Source organism: Parus major, chromosome 2, assembly GCF_001522545.3.
Source record: "Parus major isolate Abel chromosome 2, Parus_major1.1, whole genome shotgun sequence".
NCBI lineage: Eukaryota > Metazoa > Chordata > Aves > Passeriformes > Paridae > Parus > Parus major.
In genome coordinates this window covers 28,376,184-28,401,817 of record NC_031769.1, presented here as the reverse complement: position 1 = coordinate 28,401,817, position 25,634 = coordinate 28,376,184, and the positions used below count along the sequence as shown (strand labels likewise).

Sequence of the window (25,634 nt, the reverse complement as noted above, 5' to 3'; positions counted from 1 at the left end):
TATGACACTTGCTCCTCTGTTTATTCTGCCCAGAGATGCCTTTTCCTCTCTAATTTCATGATGCAATATATAGAACAGTTCTTTGGGAAAGGAATTTTATTTTCTTGGTATGCTATTTTAGGTGATTATGTTGTTTAAATTGCAGATTTTTCTTTTATCTTTTCTGTGTGTTTTGTTAAAAAAGAATTTAAAAAATCACTAGAAGTGGCATAAACTGAAGCAATAAACATTTAAGCTTTTTAAAATATTTTTTAAAAATTCAAGCACTTTTTGTAACTATACCAAATGAACACTAGGCCTCATATGGTAGTAGAGTTTCTTTGACCATGCTTTAGGTTCTACAAATTAGTTTCAGTGTGCTTTGCCACTAAAAGAAATTCTGATGTACCTTATCTATGTCTTCTCTGGTGTTTGAAGCCAACTCTTCCTTGGCTGAAAGGTTTCTAACATTCTGCTGTGTAGCAGTAACACAGTGAATCACAGCACTGGTGCCACAGTGCACGTCTAAAGTTTCTAAAGTGAGCTTTAGAGGCTTATGAATTGCCTGCATCCTTCTAAAGTGCTAAATCCTTCATAGGGCTTAAAAGGAATTTCCATAGCATATGTGCAATGTGCCAAGTTTAGACACTAGTCTAAACAAGAATGAATTTCAGTCTCAATGAAAAGATAAGCACTCCTTGCAATTAAATTATTGTGCCGGTAGTAAAACAATGGATCTTTTGTATTAATCCAGTTGATCCACTCATAGAACTTTGCTTACAAGGGAAGTTATTCTTAATGTTGATATTGTTGATTTTATAGCACAGCTGAAATCAGTTGAAATATGTTGAAGTCATGCTCTAAGGTCAAAAATTATGTCGAAATAGAAATAGGGTTACACCATGTATTACCAGATTTCCTGCTCTCAAGGGCAAGGCATTGACAGAAAAAAAAGTAAGGAAAGGAAGGGTAATGGTATCAGCCATTCAGGTTTACGTTACCCTATATTTTTGGTGAAATTAATATGATGCTTTACCATTTTGTTGGGTTTTCTTTGCAACAGCTATTACAGTTTAACTCTTTAAAGCTATTGCTGCTCTTTTTTTTCCTAACAGTCCTTTTCTGAATTTTAATGATCCTAATTATCTTATGCAAATTATATTAATATGAAAATGCTTTCTTCAAGAGTCTGTTTTTGTCAGTTTACTAGCATGCAAAGTTTGTTCAGGGCTGTAGCTGGGCTTCTATAACAAACAGCATCCTGTCTCAGTAAGTGCTGCTAGCCCTTGCTCTGAGAGCAGAAATTTATCATCCCCCAGCAGCACTGGCATCCTCTGGGAGCCCATGGAGGCTGCTGTTACATGTCATTAAGGGTCGAGGGGAGATACACTTCATTATTTCCATTCTACCAGTGTAATGTTAGAGTAATAGCATAGTTTGCTTCTAAAATGAAGGAGCAATTGATATTCCCCCCCCCCCATTTCTATTGCTTTTCATCAGTATCAATTTCCTGAGATATAGTTTGGCCCCACGTTTACTAGTCAAAGATGTTTGAAAATTGTCACTTCATGATTTTTGATTGCACATCTATAAGAGAAATAAAATCTAGTAAGATACAAAGGGGGAAAAAAAAATCCCGTTTCTTTAATAGATGGTTTTGGTGTTTTTTACATAGGACTGAAAAGGAAAGAACATGCAGAATTTATTGTTTTATAGAAGAAAGAAAGGTCTATTTAAGTAATAAGAAGGAATTTGACTACATGAAAATTTGTGAGGGAAGATGTTTTGTTTTGAGAGTAATTTAAATTGAATTCAGTAATTACAAAAGAATAACCATGCTGTGCTGAAACTTTCTTTGCCATGTTTCAGCCTAGACCAAAAGTTTATAGTCAAATACAATCCCTGATATTTTCCTATACTTAAATTTTACACGTGTCCAGTGTTGTTTCAAACAATATTAAGAGATGGTTTCTGTGTTATAATTTTGACCGGTCTCATTATTTATGCCAGTTTTTGTCCGGCTTTACTACCAGCAGATCAGACATGGTCTATTTTATTTTAACTCAAGTGACTCATATATTCTTGTGACTACAGTATAATAAAGATCAAAAGCACACATTCATTCTACCTCATTTAGACTTCTGTATTTCCTACATGCTTGGTATTCATTAGTTTTTGTCATTCTATATAGAATAGTGCAGCATTTTAAGCACTAAAAATCTTATATAAAAATTATACTATTATTGTGGTGCTGGATTCTTTTACTATTGTTATTATTAGAATGGACTATTGATACAGGAAAGGCGTGCCTGAAATTAATCAAGTTGTGTATACTACAATGAAAATACAACTTTGTGACTTACGTAATGCATTTGTGTTTGACTAATTTTTTTTTTTTCACTGTATCCTGGCTCAGTGGGCCAAGAGAAGAGATATGAGATTAAAGCCAAATGCCAGGTCTTGCATTTTGATCACAACAATCCCATGGAGGGCTGCAGGCTGGAGGAAGAGTGGCTGGAAAGCAGCCAAGCAGAGAAGAATATGGGGGTGCTGGTTGACAGCAGCTGAACATGAGCCAGTATGTGTGCCCAGGTGGCCAAGAGGGCCAAAGGCCTGTATCAGCGATAGTGTGGCCAGCAGGATTGGTGCAATGATTGTCCCCCTGTACTTGGCACTGGTGAGGTCACACCTTGACTCCTGAGTTCAGTTCTGCACCCCTCACTACAAGACACTGAGGTGCTGAAGTGTATCCAGAGAAGGATAATGGAGCTGGTGAAGAGTCTGGAGCACAAGTCTTAAGAGAGTGAGTGACTGAGGGAGCTGGGAGTGTTTAACCTGGAGAGGAGAAGGCTCAGGGGGGCCTTATCACTCTCCAGAACTGCCTGAAAGGAAGCTGCAGCCACGTGAGGGCCATTTTCTTCTCCAGGGCAACCAGTGGCAGAACCAGAGGAAATGGCCTCAAGCTGTGCTAGAGGAGATTCAGGTTGAACACCATGAAAAATGTATTAATTGAAAGTGTGGTTAAGCATTGGAATGGGCTTCCCAGGGAAATGGTGGTCACCATAACTGGAAGTGTTCAGGACATGACTGGACATGACAGTACTATTGTTTAGTGATATGATGGTGTTTAGTCAAAGGTAGGAGTTGATGGCCTTGTAGGTCTCTTCCAACCTTAATGATTCTATGAATATTGCACCATGTACACGACAATTTAAAGTTATGTCAGGATTTTTTCAAGAATTTAAATTAAATCTCTAAGTAGCACCAAAGCATTGAAATAAACTCCTAATAATTTATTTCAATGAAGAATGAAAAAAAAAAGATCAACCCTAAAAAAACCACTGAGGAAAACATTTGACGGTGATAGGTTAACTATTGGACTTGATGATCTTTAAGTTCTTTTCCAATCTAAATGATTTTATAGTTCTGTGATCTCAATAAATCAAGAAAAAAAAAAAAAGAATTTTTTGTTCTGCAGTATGCTCAGGTCAATTGAATGACTCAGATCTTCTCCTGAATAGTCTGGGAGAAATGTTTCTATGACCAGATAGACCATTCTCATCTAGATCATAAGGGAAGTAAAAAAAAAAATGCTTCAGTCAAAGGGCACTAAAAAACTAATTTTTCAAAAGCCACAAAATGTTTCAGGACTGTTACTGACAGACAGAAATACTCCATTTCAGTTTATTTTCACAGGTGATTCAGAAGGTCTATGGCTTATATTAAACTATATCCTTCCATTATGCATTTATTACAACCAATAAGTTAGGTGTGTTTATAACCTGATAGACACCTGTGAAAAACAGAAATTAGTTTCTGTTGGTTTAGCTGTAATTTTTATGAGATGTCAAACTGTATTTAGAAAGTATCAACTGATCCAATCCCTGATGGTAGTAATTGCAGCAGCAGATTATTCCTTGCCTATTTGATCTTTGACATGTATTGGTTTCTGTTTAGTTTTCTAATTTAAGGAAAGAATATGATCTGCCCTTTAGCATACTCACAGAAGTCAAGTTTTTTAAGGCATCTCTTTTCACCTTATATAAGTCTTTCTACCTCATCCAGTTCTGGGAGCAGAAAAAGGTGAGCCACAACTATTAACCAGGAGTAACATGGGTGAAAACAGGTGAGGAATGGGAATAATTTTAGCAACACCTCATGCAGCCTGGAAAGAGAGGCATAAAATTGCTACAGATATATGGAAAAATACAATTGTTTTTATCAGAAAACACCCATTAGTAAAACTGAAACTTGCTTAGGAAGTGTATGGTATTTGCCAAAACGATATTTTTCACTTATGCACAGTATGTACTGGTATAAGTTTTTGTCTTTTTTTTGCCTTTAGCTTCTGCTCAGTTTTCTTTAATTAAAAGCTTTGAAAGAGAGAAATTGAGAATTCTTCATGCATTCATGCCCTGCACAGCCCATCTGGGCATCCTGAGTTCAGGTGAGCTCTTGTGGCCCAGCCCTTAAATTCTTGCATCAATAAGATCATACCTAGAAAGATGGCTAGATTCAGGAAAAAAAAAAAAAATGTTTTGACTTTATGTTCCTATAAGGAAATTAAACAGGTAGATTGAGGATCCAGGTAAAGTTAAGAAAAGTACATAAAAGCATACATCTTCTAAATAGCAGTACACCTGTGATTACCATCGTATCGATAGTGAAAGCTATTCTTGAAACTGTGGAAGACATATTTGTCTTCTTAAGCAGAAGCTATTTGAGACAAAAATCTATTGGATGGGGAAAGAATTGGATGAAAGAATCATAATTAGGACAATGTGATAAATGACATAATGAAACAATAGATAAAGTACTCAGTTTTTAATTCCAGGTCCAAAGAATTGAGATGGGTCTATTTCTTAGCAAATTTTATTTTTCAGTTTTCCTGGACCTATTTTCTCTGCATTGTGTGCTTTAGTCTCATTTAAATAAATAAGAAAGGATTTCAGGATTAAAAAAAAAAGAATGCTACTAAGTCTTTTCATCTATTTCATGTACTTGCAGTAGTTTTTTAATCCATTTCTCAAAACTGAAAAGTAAATTTGTTCAAGAAATAAGACTTTCAGTTTAAAAAGCATTTTAACAAAACTTATTTGACTATTACAAAACTTACTTGACTGTTACCTGTTTTAGTGTTTGTATTGGAAAGAAGATAGTTTTATTCTTGTGGTTGATTTGTGGAGTTGAAGGAAGGTTTTGGTAAAGAGGGAAAGGATTGAGTAGTTTGTAGATAAAAAAGGAGATGCTTTGTTGGGAAGTAAAATATCTCTGCACCTGGTTTACATAGTCATATATTTATTCTTACTGGACTGTGAATATTTCCTATAGAGTTGTCGACAAGAGTCAATGAGATATGAGTAAAATTTAACGCATGAAAGTGAAAAATCACGACATACAGGTGCTATTGAATGGATCACAGTGGAAACAGAGTATGGTGGACTGAGCTGATTTTCTGGTCAGATAAGAGATGTCGTTTGGCTTTTGGTTTGCTGCTGGTGTTTTGGTTTGTGTTTGTTGGGGAGTTTTTTGTTGATTTTTTTCTTAATCTAAAACATCATCAGTAAAAGGTGAAATCAGTAATAATCCAGTTTATTGAGTAGCATTGTGAAACTGCAGTATCTCTTGAGTTTGATTCTAGAAGGTCACTTGGAATTCGAATACCATATGCCAAGAAAACCTTAGTTTTTCTTCATTCTAGTACATTGCTTCATTTACTGAAATAATGAATTTATCTCCTTTACTATGGCCATGTAAGCCAAAAACAGAAACAGCTGTCTGATGTTCCCTTTCAAATTAGAAATACACACATCTGTCCCTGTCAGGTTACAAGGAATCTTAAACCTTAACCATTCAGAAGACTTTTCTAAAAGTTATCAAAGTTATGAAGGTAATTAGAGGTGATTACAGCCATTCTCTTAGTCTGATGTTAGAGATTGTGTCAGTGAACATTCAACGACATGATGATTTAACTGGAATTCCTAGAAGCAGACGACATCTTCTGACAGCCTGTTGCATACTTTCTCACTGTAACAAATATCCAAGAAATTACTTAAAAAACAATAAGGAAAGAATTATTTTCTGATTTGCATAAAGAACCAACTTCTGTTTACAAAAGAAAATTCTTGCACCGTTCCTGATAGCTGATGCTTTTATTATTCTTAAATTCATTATTTGTCTGCTGCAAACTCTCAGATCACATGCTTACTGTGGAGAGAAAGAGAACAAATTCAAAAAGCACTGGGAAGATAAACATTCTTTCTTTCATGCAGACAGTGACTCTGTACGTCAAGATAGGCTATATATGCAATACAGACATTAAAACTTAAGCATGATTCCAAGAAACAAAGAGATCTCACTGCTTCGATCCAGCCTGTCTGCCAAAATGGCTTATTAGATTTTCTGACCAACCTGTAGGATCAAAGTCTTGTCATCAGTGCACTTGCCAGAATGCAGAAAAGAGCAAAGCTGACAACGCTATCATTAAACACAAATACTTGCAATAACTGTAAAGTATGTTCCAGTTTTCCATGTTTCACTTGCCCCATGAGGGGAGAAAAGTATTGTCTTTCTATATATATAAGGCATATAACTCTGCTTTTTGTTTTAAATAAAAAGAATAACAAAAGAGAGAGAAAATAAAACATACATAAGAGAGCACACTGTTCCTGTCCTGCTAAGTGTGGGCTGCTCTTGAACACAGTATAATCAGGAAAAACATAGGCTGAAGTTTGGAGTTTCTTTCTTGGCACCTAAAAGTTTACTGTTCATTCAGAATGCCAGTGCTACACTTCAGTAGTGTCAGGGTGAGCCTCCTATTTTAACTGTGCATGAACTCCTGTTTTAACTATGCTGTGCACCCAATAGCTCTGAATTCAGCATGCAGTGCAGGAGCCATGATCTTTTTCATTCACAAGTGGCTGTTCCATGATAATAGGGTTATGTTGGTGGTTTGTATTTGATGGGCAGCCATCCAGACAGAAGACTCCTCCCCTATCCCTGTTGAAGCTGAATCATTAGTGAGGCCAAAAATAAAAAGTTTATGGGACAAGAACATAATCAGTAAATTCAATTTGGATCCTAATAATTAGGTCCTTGAGTTTGAGTGTTGGCTTCTGTTCCTTGCACCAAAGACTTTTTGCAAAGTGACAGCTGTGACATTTTTACTTCAGCTGTGAAATGTTTACTTCAGCAACAGTGGGCCTGACTATGGCTAATCTGCCTGCAGAAACCTTGAAACTAAACATTGTACTTAAAGAATTTTATTTCGGTTGCTTCTGTCTATTATGTCCCTGGAGAATTATCAAGATAAAAGTGAAGTCAGCTGCTGAAAAATGTAACACAGTTCAGTACATTCTGCATCCTGGAAAAATAATCTAAACAACTGATTTACCAAATACATTTAACGTTATAATGAAAGGATGCCACATTAATAATGTTAGAAATACTGTTCTTTGTAAAAAAACCTCTTTTTCCATCTTAACATATTACACATAATGATTTTGAGTTTTTCTTATAGCTTGTACTCATTAAGAATATTTAAATTAGTTATAGCTTCAGGGCCAACAGAAAATTTGAAGGATCCTTTGTTCAAATCAGAAAGTATAGGCTGCTGACTGTTTTTTGATCTGTTTAAAAAGGAAGATGAAGAGCCTCACTTGGCTATATTTTAGTTTATTTCAGGACTGGCATACTGATTTATGACTTTTGGGGATTTTTCTGTAATTGCCAGAATGTATTTGTCAGGCTGCTGAAAAATACTGAAATTGTATAGCAATTTTTCTCCTGGAGTTTGTTTAAAATGCTTAACTTTGATATATGACTGAATGTGTGACTTGCTCCATGCTCTGCTATTTGTAATGCTGTAATTAAACCAATCAGTTACTGTAATTTTTTTCATTTTTAGTGGAAAATTTGATTGAAATTTCCTATATGTACTCACCTTTCCCACAAGGCTTAATTTGACCTATAAAGAAAACAAATAGGTTGCATCCACTTGGTGAAACAGTTAACTTAAATATTCATGTAAGATGCCAATTTGATTCAAACCTTACCTCCTGGATGAGGTGTAAAACAATGAAAATTGACAACAGCCTGCCTTCAAGATAATTTATTATAGATACTTTTCTTAAGTCTGCTTGTTTATTATATAAGTATACCTGAAACCAGACTGTCGATTAAAACTAGGCTTTCACCTCCCATTCCTACAATCCAGATTTATCAGAAGTTTACCCTCTATGAACCCCTTTATGATCCCAACAGGCCTGATTCCTTTCACTTGTTTTATTTCTAAACTATAAATATTGTTTTTTCACTCCTCAGTGTGGAAATTCAGCTATATCCATTTTACATGCTTACTGGAGTAGAAAACTGCCTAATCAGATAGGAAAACAGTTGGTGGTATATAGATCAGTGTTTGCCAAGGATTTCAAAGTGTGAAACTGGCAGACGAGCACATATCCTAGGAGTTCTGCCTTTCCTCAGCTTCCCTGTAGAGATTTTACATGGCAAATCTGATCACCAGAACCATCTGTATAAATACATGGGTGTGTTGTCCTGAATTAACACAGCAGCTCTACTGGGGAATGTAATTAAGGTCATATTTTAAAATTTCCCCAGCAGACTGTCTGAAATACAGATTTATATACCAGGAATAAGAATCTTATCTTGATTTTGATGAGGAAATGACTTGTAATATGTGTTTTACTACCAACTAGTCTAACAGAAAGCCCAAAGTTAAGTTCAGAGTGCTCCTTAGTGATGCTCCAGGGATGAATTTACCCTCTCCTGTCCTGCAGATCAGTAACACTATGATATTGAAAGTAGTGCTGTGCTACAAACAGCTTTCCTTATGCTCAAAGGAAAAAAAATCAACCCAGAACTTTTTATATGCGAATGGTTTTACTGTAAGGTTGCCTGCTTTGCTTGGTTGACATTCCTTCCTAACACTGACATTGAAACAGAGCTAAGTAAAGATTCATGTGGTAGTGGTGACAGGAGGAGTTGTTACACAAGATGTAAAGTTTCCCTTGGATTTCATGTCACGATTTTTTCTCATTACTTAAACAAGAACTACATTGAAGTGGTGCAGGTACCAGGCAATAAAGATTTCCCTTGGTGCTGACAAACTCTGAGACCGCAAACGGAGGTGCTTACATGCCACAAGAGATATTGCATAATGTTCTTTCCCTTTAGGCGAGGGATTGCTGTCACAAAGGAAACATCTTTATATAAGAATGACTATTGTAGAAAAAAAACATTTAGTTCTCATTATATTTGAAGATTTCAGCTCCAAGATTTTTAATTCAGTAATGTATGAAAAACATTTCTAATCATACCTTATTTATTACACTGGTTTTGGAGTTGCTTCAATTATTGTCAGTAATTCTGCTTTATTGTTTAGTGATACCCAAGTATAACAGAGGAAATACATTGGTTTTTGAAGAAAAAAAAGAATATATATTTTGTGGACAAAACTTTTATAGCCTATAATGTATGTAACCTATATGAGATGCCTACATATTTGGTTTGCAGGTAGATTATTGAGTCCATTTCTAAGAAGAAGTCCATTGTTAGACAAGTGAAAAAATATTTTTATGGCAATGGGATGTTAAAAAATAAAGGAAACAGGAAAAGAGTTTTGTTGGAAGGTTGCAGTTCATTCACAGGTCACTGGCATGGAAGTTTAGGTGCACATGATGTGTTAATTGAGAAAGGAAAAAATGGTTGATTTAGAACAGTAGGTGTCTGTATCAGGGAAACAAACACAAATGTAAACCCCCAGTCATATTGGTCAAAATAAGGTTATTGTTGAGCAACAGTTGGGGTATTTCAACTTTTAGGAGATCAGTAGCTACTTTTCTGTATTCCCCAAATCACTTTAGGGTGGTGATTTATAGAATATTTTATGCTCATAAGCACACTTGTTTCTTTTGAGTAATATGAAATAAGGTTTCAAGTACTGATGGTATGGTTATTGAACAATGACATTTCAACTATTTTATTTTTTTTTTACTTTTTAGAATACTTTCCAATAAAAAGGTCAGATACAAAAATTAAAGTAGCAGATTTTCTAAAATAAAAATCCCAATTACAAGCAACAAAAACTAATCTAATCTTCTTACCACATTTATTTGGTGTTCTTTAAAAAGTTTATTTTTTTTCCTGATATCTGAACAGTGTGAAAGCTCTTACTCTAAGGAACCAAATTGGATACAATGATATTGTAAACTGAAAATACTTTTCTGTCTGAATGGCTGAAACCTAGTGGTCTATGTGCTTTGGTGACTGGTTGTAGCTGCAGTGTAAGTCAGGTTACTGCTACAAGGAATGCTTATGAGCTCCTTTGAAATTGCCATTCTCCAAGGAAAATGTCTGGACATAATAAAGACACAGAAATGAGGATAGACTGACAGATGAAAAGTAGATGAGTAGCTGGAGTACCTGCCACTGCCTTTCTTCTCTCTGGATATTCTTTTGAATCAGGGCTGTTGCTACACCACTTTAAATTTTGTTATGAGTCAGTTCTTAAAAAATTAATTTATTTCAGTATGACTGTGGTAAGTTTCTGTCAGCTTGACATGACCATGTCAGAATCTTGTCTGGAAAAAATTGTCTTACTATCCTATCCAATTTACTTTGGTGAAAAATCTGCTTGTAGGAGTTTTGCCCCAGTTAAGATGGCAGAATATAGAAAAATTCAATAAATTTAAACAAGAGCAGTGTTTTTTGCCAGGTAATTGCTGCAAGAGCCTTCAAAATTCAGCTTTTTAGTGATGATATATTTCTGGTTTTTGGAAACAGATACATGGTTGTATTTATAGCATTTATGCATTTATGAATTTTTCAGCACCAAAATTTTTCCTCTGACAACAGTTTTTTATTTTATTTTTTTTTTTTTTTTTTAGGAATGAGCTTAATATCTACAAGTAAACTTACTGATGGCAAAGGAAGTTTCTAGAAATAGCACCCTGTACTTGACTAGCTGGTGGAAAAATATTTTTATGTGTTTTAGACAAAACATTGATTTATGGGTTGCTAATGTCAACATACTAGATTTTTGCTTCATCAGGTACAGAATTCTGAGCTTCACAGTCATGTGGTTATAATTGTTGTCACAGGTGACATTTTCATCAGAATGGGGCTAAAATGTCTTTGCAATGGGGGTCACCTTGAGTGAATAATGAATCAAAGTAGGCTTGGGTATCAATCTCTAATTATGTCATAGGGAAGATATTTCAGTAGATTTTTAAATGTCATCAGTCAAGAAAGACTGTTTTAAAGGATGAGGGCAGTTTTGATATCCAAAGAAAATACTTTCATTACTATTAGTCAGAAAAAAATATTTAAAGTTTTACATATAAATTTGTATAAATTTTACGCTGAAGTCCTTAGAGAATCCCAAGACAAAAAGTTCTGTTTTTAGCTTAAGGATGTACAATGTAGACTTTCAAAAGGATGAATTTTAGTTTTAAAATTTTTATTCAACCAGCTGGATATTAAGATCTGAAGGCATTCATTATGAGGACATTTTTATAATCCACCTGTAGGATAAAGGTGAAGACTGCTAATCCTTACTGATTCCCTGCTCTCCTAGTGCATACTTGGTTTATTTTTACAAAAACTGTTTAAATACTGAGCTAAAAATATATTAAAACCAACTGGATCAAAGTTAGTTGTGGTCTATTAGATACATCAGTGCTCTCTCTGGTGCTGGGCTGTAGTTCAATTCAAAACATTTGTCTCAGATTAAATTAATTTAATGGTCACATCTCACATGTCTTAAACAGTGGGATGTTCTGCTTGAGAAAGGCAGAAAATGAAACTAGCACAAATGATGGATCGTTTCTTACCTTTAGGTGGTCTTTTCAGACTTGAACTTATTTTGAGGGAGAACTGATCCTGCTTATGTTGTCTTTGGCTTCTGAGTTAAATGAAACAAAACAAACTTGTCTTAGGATTCTATTTTTCCTGTCAAGTGTGAGCAGGATTTTGAGAAAGATGATCCAAATATTACAGTTCTCTGTACATGAATAATTTTCATATTTCTATACTCCTTTAATTACAGAAATTCTCTACTTAACCAATTAAGATGTTTCTTTTGCTATTGAAGAGAAAAAATGAAAAAAAAACCCCTTATTTTTTCCTTTTATTATATTTACCTGACTCATAATAATTGAAATACATCATAGGGAGGAATATCCCAAGTCTGCTTTTTAGATCTAAATCTACTTGCATTTGCAGAACTGTAAATTAAAGAGACATGGAACTGCCATATTTCAGGACTTTATTCTGTAAACCTTAAAGGAATGAAAATCCTTTTTAGATGAATGAACCTGCTCTCATGAGTAATGACTGCTTCTCTAAATGTTTGAGGTTTTATTGACATTATTATCTTATCTCTATTATTATACTATAGATCATCCCTTTTGGCAGTATGAATATTAAATTTACTAATTAAATTCTCTAAAAGGAAAAGAATTATAGATTCTTGGATTTGTTTCTTAAGATATAAGCGTTTTTATTTAGCGTCTGTAATGTACCCTGCTCCCTTTTAATTGCAAAACATTATGGCCATAATCTGACATGGTGAGTGGATATAATTTCAGAATATATTGTGAATAGATGTCCTTTTTGGTCATCCAGTGACTGCATCAATTTGTGACAGATAGATTTGTGTTTGGGATTAAAGAATGATTGCTATATTCAGGTGTCCACACACTTCTGTTGAGCTAACCAAAGCAGCAAATTTGAAATCACTTCTAGCTTTCCTCTAATTTTGTAGTAGTTGAGAGTACCTAATTTAGCAGAAGCCCTGCTGACGCAAACCAAATTTGTCAGCATTTTCTGACAAAAAATCTTTCTTTGCCATCTCCATTGGCCTTCTCTGGACATGCTTCACCTCCTCAATGTTCTTTCTTGAAGGTGAGAGGCCCAAAACTGAACACAGACTTAAGGTGCAGCCTCAGCAGTGCTTAGTACACTGGGACAATCACTTTTCTCAGATTCCATCTTATTATTATCAGTTTATGACTGCCAATTCTCTCAAAGATTCTCATGGAATAATGATAAAAACAATAAGAAAAATAAATTGCTTCTAGATCAAAAGAAATTAGCTTCCAGATAAAAGAAATTTAGTTTATAATTTGTTTTTTAATATTTTTAATGAAAATTTTTTGTAAATGTAATACAGCAAAATGATTCAGAAAAAAAATATTGTACTTCTTTCTTTTTATGCAGTTCTCCAGAAGATAAACTTCCTCTCTTTAGCTTTTCTTCCTTTTCATTTCCCTATTTCTTCTTGGTCTTATGCAGTATTTTCAAGTTCATTGAAACATTCCATTTTTTAAGGTTATCACCAAACTTGGGCCTCTGGAATGGGTACTTAATACTCCCAGTCATCACAGAGTTCATCATGGTAAGATAAAAGTGGAACCTTTATTCCTATTTTTTTTCTCAGGGTCTCTATTAATATAGTAATAGTAATATAGTAAAATTGTACTGTAAAATCAGTTTTACAGAAAGATTTTAATTTTGACCTTTACTTCAGAAGTGGACCTTGTTAAATTAGAAATTTCAGGTTTTTAAAAAATATATTCAGAGCATATGCTTAATTTATTTTTTTATATTTGTTATTATTAATTATTGAGAAGAAATTAAGTCTGGATAACATGAAATAATTTGAAGACTTTGGGCAAAAAAATTGAATGTTTTTAAGTATGAAGAGAGAGAGAAAAATATCTCTTCCTTCCCTGACTACTGAATCGCTAAAAAGCACACTTTTGCACTCAAATTCAAGCACTGTATATGTGAAAAACATGGCTAGGTTTTAGAAGAAGTTTTAAATATTTTAGTGGAATTTGATTTCACTTGTTTGAATTATTGGTAAATCTCACTTCACAGAAGTGCATGATGATTGATTTTTTATCAGTTTTCAGAGACCTTCAAGACTGTACTGCATATGTAAATGGTATTAATTACTCCACTGCATTCTAAAAAATGTCATGAACATATCTGAGAAACAGATGTGGATTTCACATATGTCCTTAGCTCATTCAGTCTGCAGAGATAGTAAGTTAAAAAAAAATAGGGGAATGGAAGAACAATTTGAAACAGGCTAAAATGGGGTTACATGTACAGAAGATGTTACTAATTCTTATTGTATTCTCAGAATTACTGCATCCACAGTGGTGGTGCTGTAAGTGTGTAGTCCTTAAAATTTGCCCTACTTCTGGTAATCCTTAGGGAGATGATCTGCTCTTACTTGCTTAGCTGTAAGTCTGAACTAATGCTCTCACCCTGATTGGAATTTAGCGGTATCATTATGGAGCTGATCAGGAGCTGTACAGTTGCTCCAGACTATCTCCACGAACTTAGGGATGTGTTTAGAAAGTTTCTTCTCTCATAACTTCCAGAGGATTACTCATATACAAACACATTCCCTAGAAAACGAAGAAGGATCAGTTTTCCTCACACTGAAATTAATAGTGCAGGATCAGATATACAGCATAGAAGATAGACACCTGACAGATATTAATGAGGTGACTACACATAAATGTAGTTAGCATGTATTTTCTTAGGAATAAACTGGTGGAATAATTTTTGTTTGCTTTTTAGTTTGTCTTTAATAAATATATTTTGACCTGATTTTACTCTCCCAATTTCACAGAAATTTTGGGCATGACATATTGGATTTATATGTTTGAATCTGAATAGGAAGAGAGCAATAAGGCTATTAAGGAAAAAACAAATATATATATAAGTATGAGGAGTGATGGGTTAGCTATCTTTTTTTTTTAAATTATAAAGTGATACAAATGATGATTTTCCTTCATAATTCAGTTCCTAGTATTCTTCTTTATCCTATTACTTGTCTCATAATTTATTTTGATTATAGGTAGAAATCCTTACTGCATTGACAAAAATTATGGTGGCACACTCATTATCTGGGACAGGATATTTGGTAAGTAGCAGAAAGTGTTCTCTGTCTTGTTTAGTCAGTGTGGCAAAAATATGTATGCTTTTGAATTTGATTGTTTATCATTCTTTTGTTTTCTTCTTCCATCAGGAACATTTGAGGCTGAAGATGCAAAAGTTGTATATGGCTTAACACATCCAGTAAATTCATTTGATCCCATCATGCTGCAGGTGCTACAGTTTGTATCACTGATTCTGATATCTTCAACATTCAGTCATCTTCAAAAGAAACTCCTTTCTTAGGCACAATTGAGGCCATTCTTTTATTGCTGGATGTCAAATACATTATCTACAATTTCTTTGGTATTTCATTTTGATACAGCCATTTCTACTCACTGCATTGAGTATATGCAGAGCTTGTAGTAATCATGAAAATATGTAACAGTAAAATTAGCAACTAATTGGAACAGTGATATATAAGGTGTTGGACTGAATGAGATGTGTTTTGCAGTGTAATACATAGTGAAGCACAGACAAAAGTATATAATAAAAAAAACCCAAACTAATTAGTGTGGTGCTTCTTAAATTTATTAGTCCAGGTTGCACTTAAGCTATGTAAAAATTCTCTGTAAAAATATAAAATAAAAGCAGTGGAGTCCATATTTGATTTTCATGACTTCATCCAAGGAGGAATCTCAAAGAGAAATTTTACTGTCAGGGCTGGAAAGTGGGAGGATGTGCAATTATATCCATTTTAGTCAGATACTGAGTAATTTAGTTATTGAGAGTATGTCATTTCAAGGTCCCAGTAACCAAATCTTACAGCATAAATATAGCTATACAATATACCATGAAATACTCAGGAGTGATTACAGGAGACACAGATGGAAAAACAGATTTTCCTCTGAGCAGAAGTCATTGTAATCCTCACCAAATTAACCAAGGGCTTCATATTGCTTTTGCCTATTTCAGTCAGGTTTTCTGAACTGTCTTCATCTATTTCTAATTTATTCTCTTTACAGAGTTTGAAAAATCATTTATTTGAAAACTAAAAATTAATAAAATACAATGTTTTATTAGTCTTTATTTTGCAAACAATGAAAAATTACTTACTCTTATTTTATTTTTTTTTCCAGTTACGTCCCTTGGCTCATATTTGGAACACATTTTGGGCCACACCTGGATTCTGCAATAAGCTTTCTGTCATATTCAAAGGCCCAGGCTGGGGACCAGGCAAACCTAGACTTGGCCTTCCTGAGGAAATCCCAGTGGTAAATAGAACATGCACAGGCTTTCAGTTGTGTGTAATTTACTTGGACCTCTTAATGCTACTGGATCAATGTTAAAAACTCTACACATGCTATTTTAAATTAGCAAATTAGCAGTCATAAAGCATGAGGGAAGATGAATTGGGAAAAGAAACTGAAGGAAATGAATGTTTTCGATGTGCTTTTTTTTTCTTCTTATTTGAAGGAAAAAGTGTATTTTTTAAGTTATTTTTTCATTATTCATTTCCTGAAGAGATTTTAAATTTTTTTTTTCTAGCGAGTACAGTAATTTCTCTTCTTTTTTTCAGCTGTGGACATGCACAAACACACAAAGTTAAACTGTCTTAAACTAGGCAGTACATAAGTTTGACAGTAGATTATCTTTCTTCAATTATCTATCTCCCCTTTTGTGTTTGTAAGTGTAAAAACTATTAAGGAGCAACAGGCTGAAGCAAGCCACTCTTGAAGGCAAGTAACTGTTTTGCTTTATACAGATCACTGGAAACGAGGTTCCCTTCAATCCACGTGTACCAGCCTATCTTAATTGCTATGCACTTGTACATTTTGCTGTAATACTGGACTTGTACACAGAACTTCTTGCTTCTGTAACTGTAAGTAATTCCTTCCTTTATGAAATAATATCTTCTGCTAACAGCAATGACCCACAACATGATTAAATATTAAAGGATTGGGCAGCGACTCTACAGCCAACTCATATATTTTTTTAGCTATTAAAATAATAACTAGCTTCTGTAAAAATAATTAGCATAAATGGCTAAATATATAATTCCATGGTATAAAATACACATTTGATATTATTTAGTAAACAGTTTTTAATAACCATCTCAATTACTTATTTAATATAAATCATTTTCCTAGAAGATGTATGTGTCCGCTTGAGTTTTAGAACCTCATAAGGCTTGAAAATACAGAGTTTTGGTTGGTCATACTATTAGATGCCCAGGCTTTAGAAGGAAGATTGCAATGGTCTTGGAGTGCTTGCAGATGGGTAGGATAGTATCAGCATGAGTTCAGAGCTGGAGGAACACAAAGTCAGGGCAAATCTTTCTTCCAGTCTCCAACATACAGCAGCATTGATAGAATTCACAGCAAAGAGTGGCACGTATTTATCACCACGGGTTTGCCTGATGGGATCTCCATGACTGATTCCTCTGTGGATACCTGGCAGCCTGACTGTGAGGTAGCCTACAAGGCCATGTCCACCTGAAAGAAATGACACATTAGCTGCTTCCGAGGTTTCACATCCTTCCAAGCTCCCTTGTATTTTTGCTGTCTTTATAACTGTCCCTCATGTACTTAAGCTAAAATTCAATAGTTATGAGGCAGGATTTAATGCATATAATATTCCCATAAATAAGTCAAAGACCTCTCAAGACCTAGGAAAACACCACAAAACTCTATCAGTTTGATAAAATTCCCTTTGGTCTTCTTAAACCCCTTCTAAGACCTCGCCCTAGTTAAACAGCAGTGTTCTTACTGTGTTTGTGTCACCCACGTTGCTGTAGGCACGCTGTAAACATGCAAAGGGTCCCTTTGGTTCTTCAGCCTTGTCCTGGCATGCTCACCCTGCAATCTCCAACACTTGACCATCAGTGGTCACTGTCTCCTGCCCACCTCATTGGACACTGCAGTACATAGCATTCCTGGTATAATACAAAAACTACCTCAGGCATATTCTTTGGATTAGTATGGAGTTACTCTACATACCATGTTTACCTCTGCAAAGGGTCACACTGCAATTCCAGGGAATTAGGAGATTACTAAATCATCTGAGGCTTAGTCTACTATAAGGACAGGAAATTAAGCCAAAGGTATGAATAAATACCTCCAAAATATACAAGTCGAACAGTATACATGATTGCCAATGTTCCTCTATTGAGAAAAACCTCTGCAGATTTTCCAGATATACTCTGGATTCTTACATTTGCATAAGAATCAAACTCTGTGTTTGTGTTTTTTTCATTTGTTTCATTCTGCTGTTGGGTATTTTTTTTTTTACTCTTGCTGTTGCTTTTAGCAGCCAGAATAAAGGAATCTGATTTTTTTTTTCTATTTTTTTTTTTCTTTTGGCCTTTTTCTGGTCCTGAAAGGAAAAATGGATGATCCACATTATTTTATCTGCAGCTGTTTAAGAATAAGTAATAAAGTTAGTTTAAAAATGCACTCAAGCCCCAGTTAATCTCTAAATTCTTTCAATCATGGAAGAAAGAAACATCCTGAAGATCCACCATTTATGAACTTATTGTAGAAAAGTAACTAGAAAATTCTCTGCATGAAACTGCAGGGTAAAAAGGTAGTAAGGATAAGAAGGAGAGCACAGGGGCCTGGAAGCACCTCATCTCAGGACATAAACCTTCAGCGTGGGTGTAGAAAGTGCTGGTCCCAAGGCAGAGTTCCAGCATTGCTGTGCAGTACAGTGGGGAAGCTGTCATGAGAAGGAAGCTTGTGTATGAATAACTTTACTTGGCAAAAATCTTTCTTCAATATCAGTTTTCCACTACACTGAGTTATGAAATGTCTATGGATACAACTGGAACCTTCTGTCTGGCTATGAATTATGTCATAACTGTGGCATAGCTCCATAAATGGAGAAAACTAACTGTTTTCCTCATCTTTAGGTATAAGTTCCATTTCATAACAGCCATAAGACACAGCACACAGCTATTACATTTCTCAAGTGATTACAGTTGCTCAGTGTTTGGTCTCACGCCCTGTAGAAGTGTTAAATTTCTCTATCCATAAAGAGCAACCATATACCTTCTGTCTGAATGACCTACATTTAACTTATGAAAAGAGCAAAACAGGAAAGAACAAATATATATTTTCCACAGGAGAGAGCATACAGAGTTTGTTTTCTATGTAGTGATCTGCACTACATCCAGCGAATAAAAATTGCTTTCTGAGCTCTGCACATCTAGATCTGATCCAAAGCTCCTTGAAGAAATGGGATTTGGATCAGTCCCAGAGAGAGTGCTAGGAGTGTAAAATGTACTGCAGTACATTCAAAGCAAAAGTCTCATAGCTCCAGAACTTCACGTATCATATAAATCAAAGTGAAGTGCACCTTAAACACATCTTGCAGTGTCTTTTTTTATTGTTAATAGATACTATAACATTTACAGTGCTTATAATTATATGAATATGTTAGCAGTTTCAATTAGATGAAAATAGTAAGATAGATCTCTTGAAAGTTAAGAACACAATGTATCCATTCAGTAGGGCATCACCAAGTACAGTGTATCTAATATTGCTCAGAAGTTTAAATAAATTCATACAGCCAAAGACACCTAATAATAGAAAATTCATAGCATACTATTTTCATTCCTAATTTGAATGTATCTCATCATCTGATATATGAGAGCAGGGCAACTGTTAACTTATGAAAAGTGCTGACATAATTCCTAGAAGTTTTTTAAGGCACTGGACAAATCAGAATGAGAAAAATGCATCCATGTTATTCTTCCAAAGGAATAAAAAATCTGGTTCTTTGGAATATAAAAGTCAGTTTTGAATATTACAATGTTCTTCTAAGTAAAGATTTGGAGTAACATTTCCTTTGTTTAAATGAAATTTTTTTTATTACTAAAAAAACATAAAATGATAATGTTGTGGCATGTTGATTACAAAGCCATGTAAACTTCTTACTAAATTCTATAATTCCTTTCCCTCCCATTTTTTTAAGGCTCAAAGATATTTTTAAAGCTTTAAATGAAATGAAAATCCTGCAGATTTTTTTTTCTTTTTATTGCAGCCAATAACCACATTGCAAAATTGTGGTTGACTTGTAATTAGGGGACCTGCTGTGGTCCCACATGCTTCTCTGTTTAAACAAATACTCCAGTATATAAATACCCATTTATTTTATATATACATACATGCATACTATTTTTAAGAGGAACAAGGATGCTAACACTAATGAAGGTGTAAAAGGCACATTCTTTTTGCACTGCTGTTTGCAGTGCATGGATTTAATATATGATGTTAGTTTAGTGATATAACCCGCTGACTATTTTGTTGATTTTGGTAGAGTAATGCCTAGAAAATTGATGTTTCAGCTGCCAGCATCCACTTCATAGGGTGATACATGTTTGAAAGCAAATAAAAGAATCAAGGCAGCATATTACTATACCACTGGAACTGTAAGAGAAAGGGAAGCAAGCTAACAGTGATAAAAATTATGCTATATGGCTGGTTTTATAAAATATATTATTCCCAATGGCATCATGGTATATTTCACTGAAAATTTCTTGTTAATCCTTGACTTGCAGTACAAATGAGGGAGTGTTTTTGTTGTATGTGAATGTGGTGCATGTATCTGCAGTGAAGGGTAGCTTACACCTTCTACCTTCATGAATCCTAGTAAGGCTTTCTGCCTCACCCTTCACCACTCCCAAAGTTGATGTTTTGGGAAGTGGAAAGCTGTGTGAATCTGATGATACTGCCTATTTGAAATTAACCAGGATCTGCAGGTTGTGCTTTAGACTCCTCCAGTCCTTCACATTCTGGGCCACGGTGCATATTGACCATAAGGAGTTTTACAAATAGCTAGTGTTCAAAATAGTATAGTTCAAGTAGGAGTGTGTCTGAAGAGAAATGTAAATTGGCCTGAAAAAACAAGTCTGTAAAATGTGATCATACCTGGCTCAAGTAGTTATTATTTCATATAGCATTTTAACCATTTAAAAATAAGGGCTTGTTTACGTTTGATTTTTTTAAAAAACCATAAGGTTGCTTCAGTTCTTGTGATTTACAAACAGACATTAAAATCTATTTCTATTCCTATTTTTTTCCTGGTACTCCATGTTTAAAACTGATTTGAAATTTATTGATTTCCTTTCGAGTCCTTAGTCTGTGCATTATTCTTCTGTGTTAGATAAATGCAGGAGATAATTTTAATTCTTCTTCCTATTCTAGTAATGTAAACTACTAAGAAAAGTGAATTTGTATAAAAATTTGTATAAAATAATAAATTGCTAAGAAAAAAGTTCTTGATAGAAGTTATGGGTAAAACCACCACTAAAATATGACCTGAAACTGTCTGCTTTTGGGAAGTGTTTTCATCATCCACTCAAATCTAACTCTTAATGCAGTGCCAAATGTAAATATATAATTTAGGCTTGTAGTCTAGCTAATGGCAAGAAATGGAATTCCCAAAGTGCTTAGGTTATTCCCACATTCCCAGTGTTCTCTCTCCACGACTTTCAGCAAAAACTTAGGTTAATAACAGGTTTTAAGGCACTTCAGTGAACTTAAAGGCAGGTATGAATGAATCAGCATTATTTTATCTGTTCGTGTTAGTTTTCTGCATCTGGAGTCACAAGGAAACCCAGATCCCAGGCAGATTGGGAACACTGGAAGGGAAGAAAAGTTGGAAGTCACACAGCTTTTAAAACTGGAAACTAGGGATAACCTTGCTCATTCATAGCACGTACTATTGAATCTTTCCTGAAGATAGATATTAGCACTTGTGTGAAAACCATTGAAGTTTCATTCATTTTCCACAAAGTGTGATTTTAACCATATATTGTAATGTAGCACTTCCATGACTTGATGGAAATCTGCATTTGGTATTTAGTTCTCTTTCCTGCCTAAGAAGATACTAAACCTTGCTTCTCAGAATAGTGCTCTACCACTGTAGGAGCATTTTTAAGGCAGTCTGCAGAACCTAGTGCATTACAGCGGGAACAAAGAAAAGTCAGACCCACCTGGCAAGAAGAAGTAGATTTTTAAAAAGGTGTAATTTTTCAGCTTAAAAGTAAGGACAGTCTTTAAGGAGAAAAGTCTTGAATTTCAGTCTGTTCCCTGGAAAACTCTTTTATTAGACAAGTAACAATCATTGCAAAGCCTATCATAGCATTTCTAAGAAATTTATGGGTGAGTTCCTATATGCCTGTGCCAAATCTAATTTTTCTTTGCTCACTTCTTGAATTTTTGTACAATCCAGTTTGTACAGGAAGCTGAAATAGAAGTTGAATTCAGTATGGCTAGATGAGCAGTTAAAGTACTCCTCATTTAATTAAATTAAAATAGAGTCTGTGCCTGATTTTTACAAAAAAACTCTGTCCAAACATTTTGTCACTTCAAATTTCTCCTATTGCTAATGATGAAAAGTTTATCATAAGATCATAAGGGGGAATGTGGAAATGCAGTAGTAAGTTTGATTCTCAGCTGGTACAAATCTGTGCAACAGAGTGGCTTGACAGGTGTCACTTGTGAGAATTGTGTTCTGGCTTGTAAACTGGTGAGGCTGCTGTTTAGCCTTCTCATTGCTGGGATTGAGTTTTCTTTGTTCAATAACTGTTGAGGATATCTAAGTAGGTGTTTGTGATGCTTCAGTAAAACAACAGAAACCCGCCCAGACTGAGTGTGTGGTTTGATGTGTTTTGCAAACATGGGCACTCTTAAGTTCACACAGCTGTAAAATTTGAGAATATCCTCCTGTGGCCTCCCATGCTCACAGATACTTACCTTAGATCTCTTTGAGGGGTTGGGGCCACAACCAGAGGAAGCTGGGCATGTCACTGAATGGGGTTTATTGAAATTAGGGCAGATATTTGTGGAATTTTATTTTTCCAATGCCTGCAAATGAAGCACAAGATGCTGTTCATAAACTATTTGGCTGCTGAAGCAAGAAAGGATTTCTATAACTCAGTCAGATCCAGTACTTCTGTGCTGTTTTGTTTTAATAAAAAAACCAAAAGCTTTTCAAAACTAATATTTGAAACAAAATCAGGGAGGGAAAAAGAAAACTGATTAAATATTTGATTTTCAAAGGCAGCTGTGTAGAATACAAAATAAATATTTAATAAATTTTAAAAATTCAGACTTTACAATCAAAATAATTTCTGTTTTTCTGAATTTTGTTTATGTCATTTTGATGTAAATTGTAAGTACAGAAGTCCTCATGCTGCGATTCATCCAAGTACTCATGCACACGTTAATGTTTAAAAGTGTTTTAAGTCTGATGGAAGTTAATGATATGAGTTAAAAAGTTTTGCTAACTTGGTTACCAAGTGTTGAGTTGTCATGAAGGGAAAACATTAATTTTGTTTCTTCTTAAATATGATCATGTCACGTGAGTTGATACTATCACAAGTACATTGGCTTTTGTGTCCAGTGGGATTCAAAGATGGCTATCGCAAAGACCTGGTAACTTAATACGAAATTTAAAGAACAGGGCTCTTGGGATTTTTATCTAGAAATAAGTTTCTTCCCTCTTGAGTAGAGTCAAAAGGAAATCAAATAACTTTGGGAAAAAAAACCACATAGGACAGAAAGGGATAACATTGAACATTATTTTTGAAATACAGCATCTGGGAAACAACTATGAAGGCTGTTACTCCAGGTATAAATGCTATCCATAGCAGATATTTTTCTTTCTAAAATTTGAAGCAGAAAATTACTTTAAAAGGGGACACTAGCTGAGGCTACTGTTCTGTAAAAACTCCATTTCTCTCCAGAAAATTACTCTAAATGAATTTTTTGTCTGCCTTTTAACAGATGCTATCACAGGGAACAGTCCTCCTGAGAATTGGCTTTATCATTCTGTCCCTGGCATCTTTTGGACTGCTTATGGAGAACAAGTAAGATACAAAATATGTGGGGTTTTTTATTCTTTCATTATGGATTATTTATAGCTATATGTAAATCTCAGAAATTATATTGATAAAGAAATATAATTGCTGGGACCCACACATGGCAGTCTGTTGACTAGAAAATAACACATGACTAGCCAGCACCTAAATCCAGGATTGTTCCCATAGCAAGTAGTGAATACATCTGTAATGTCACTTGCAAATAAGTTTTTGGATGGGTTCGTCATGTCTTCCTCTGTGCTTGCATTTATTGGGTTCACTCCTCTGGGTTTGGGACAATGGCGGGTGAGTGGGACATGCCAGCTGTCCAAGTTTATTCAAGGTCAGATTGTGCAAGATTATAGTGTGCCATAGGTGCCACATGCAGCATGGTGTATGAAGAGAACACAGTGAAGCTCAGAGTAGGCTCAAAATCATGTGAAAGACGGTGTAGACTTGAGACTAAACTTAATCAGTATGGCTTCAAGTAAAATTGGATCTTGAATACACCAGGTCAGTGAGATACATTATGAAGTAGTCCATATGGGCACTGTGGCCCTAAAGAAGAGTAATTAGTGCCCACAGTTTCTTAAAAGGAAGTTGTTTGCCCTGACAGAGAAGAAATGTGGAATAGCAGTTTCCTTTGAGACTGAGGTGCCAGTACTGCTTTGCACCTGCTGTTCCTTGTGTTTTCAGAAGGCAATACCTTTCACTTTTAAGGAATGAACAGTTTAATTCAGGATAGGTAAAAATCTGTCAACATGCCAGACATTTTAATAACCTGGGGAGTTAATAAAGAGGAATTAGTAAAAATTTATGGAAGCAGAACACTGAAAAGATTCTGAACTACTTCTGTAGCAGTTTTCAGAATTTCGTTGGGATAATTTTTGAGATCAAAGGGCAGTAACAGAATATACTACTCTATTTGTGTGAGTTCAAATGTATTTTGCAAGTATGGGTATTCTCACCACCAGCAAATTCATGGTTGTAAGTCCATGTAAGGTATATACCATAAAAACTTAACTATAAATTTAAGAAAGATGACTTGATGTAAGTGCAGGACATTGCAAACTACTTCTATTTTCTCTTTTTCACTGAACTTAGTGAAGAACAGAAGATTGGATATAAATCAGAATTGATTCCCTTTTCTAGGTCCAAAGCAGGAATTTTGGAAATCATCCGCTGTTTAGTCTTCATAGGTGTTTACAAACTTGGCTACTTTAGGAGTCAGTTTTCCTTCTTGGGCTATGCATATGAGGTAAGACATTTATTTTAAAATGTCTATGTTCATTATTCTAATTTTTTTATCTTTTTACAAAAAAGGAACACTAAACATTTACATCTTGCTTTCTTATTTTTCATTATGCTCTTTGAATAGAGTTTTATTTTTTTCTTATCTCATTATTTTCACTTTTTCTAATTCTTTTGTAAGAAAATTATTCGGGTTTGCTACTGAGATACCAGTTTTCCTTGAAAAGAAGTTTATGAAAGAGATCATTTACCGCTTCTTGCAAAAATAATTTACTTCTGGCCACATGCTTTGAAGTGAATAATAATAATGTATTGCTGAATTTGAATTGTTTAATTCTCCTTTTATGGGAGAAGTCTGAAAATTCTTGGTGGCTGGAAGACTTAAATATGAAATGTTTTGTTCTGTATTAATTCTTTGCCTCAGAAACAGACTTTTAGTCATTTGCAAGGAGCGGATACAGAACTAAATAGACCTATGATCTGATTACATGTGGTACTTTTGTATTCTTAGCATTTGCTCTCATCCTGTTCAAGCCTTTTGCTTTTTATTATTTTTCTTTTCAGTACAGTTGGTATTTTATATCTCTTTTAATATTATCACAATAAAATAACAATAATCACTGTT

At 34.6% G+C, this 25,634-nt stretch overlaps 1 protein-coding gene across 5 annotated transcripts in view; it reads left to right on the top strand.

Moving 5' to 3' along the window:
* AGMO (alkylglycerol monooxygenase) overlaps positions 1 to 25,634 on the top strand; it is a 185,112-nt gene that overhangs the window by 81,682 nt on the left and 77,796 nt on the right. For all 5 annotated transcript variants that reach the window (XR_004495796.1, XR_004495797.1, XM_015620011.3 and 2 more), the window contains exons 6-12: positions 13,330 to 13,396; positions 14,876 to 14,941; positions 15,047 to 15,126; positions 16,032 to 16,166; positions 16,658 to 16,774; positions 23,685 to 23,767; positions 24,911 to 25,016. Coding sequence is in view for 3 of the 5 variants with exons in the window: in XM_015620011.3 (XP_015475497.1) it covers positions 13,330 to 13,396; positions 14,876 to 14,941; positions 15,047 to 15,126; positions 16,032 to 16,166; positions 16,658 to 16,774; positions 23,685 to 23,767; positions 24,911 to 25,016 (654 nt within the window). In the remaining 2 variants the exon portion in view is untranslated. The remainder of the gene's footprint in view (positions 1 to 13,329; positions 13,397 to 14,875; positions 14,942 to 15,046; positions 15,127 to 16,031; positions 16,167 to 16,657; positions 16,775 to 23,684; positions 23,768 to 24,910; positions 25,017 to 25,634) is intronic.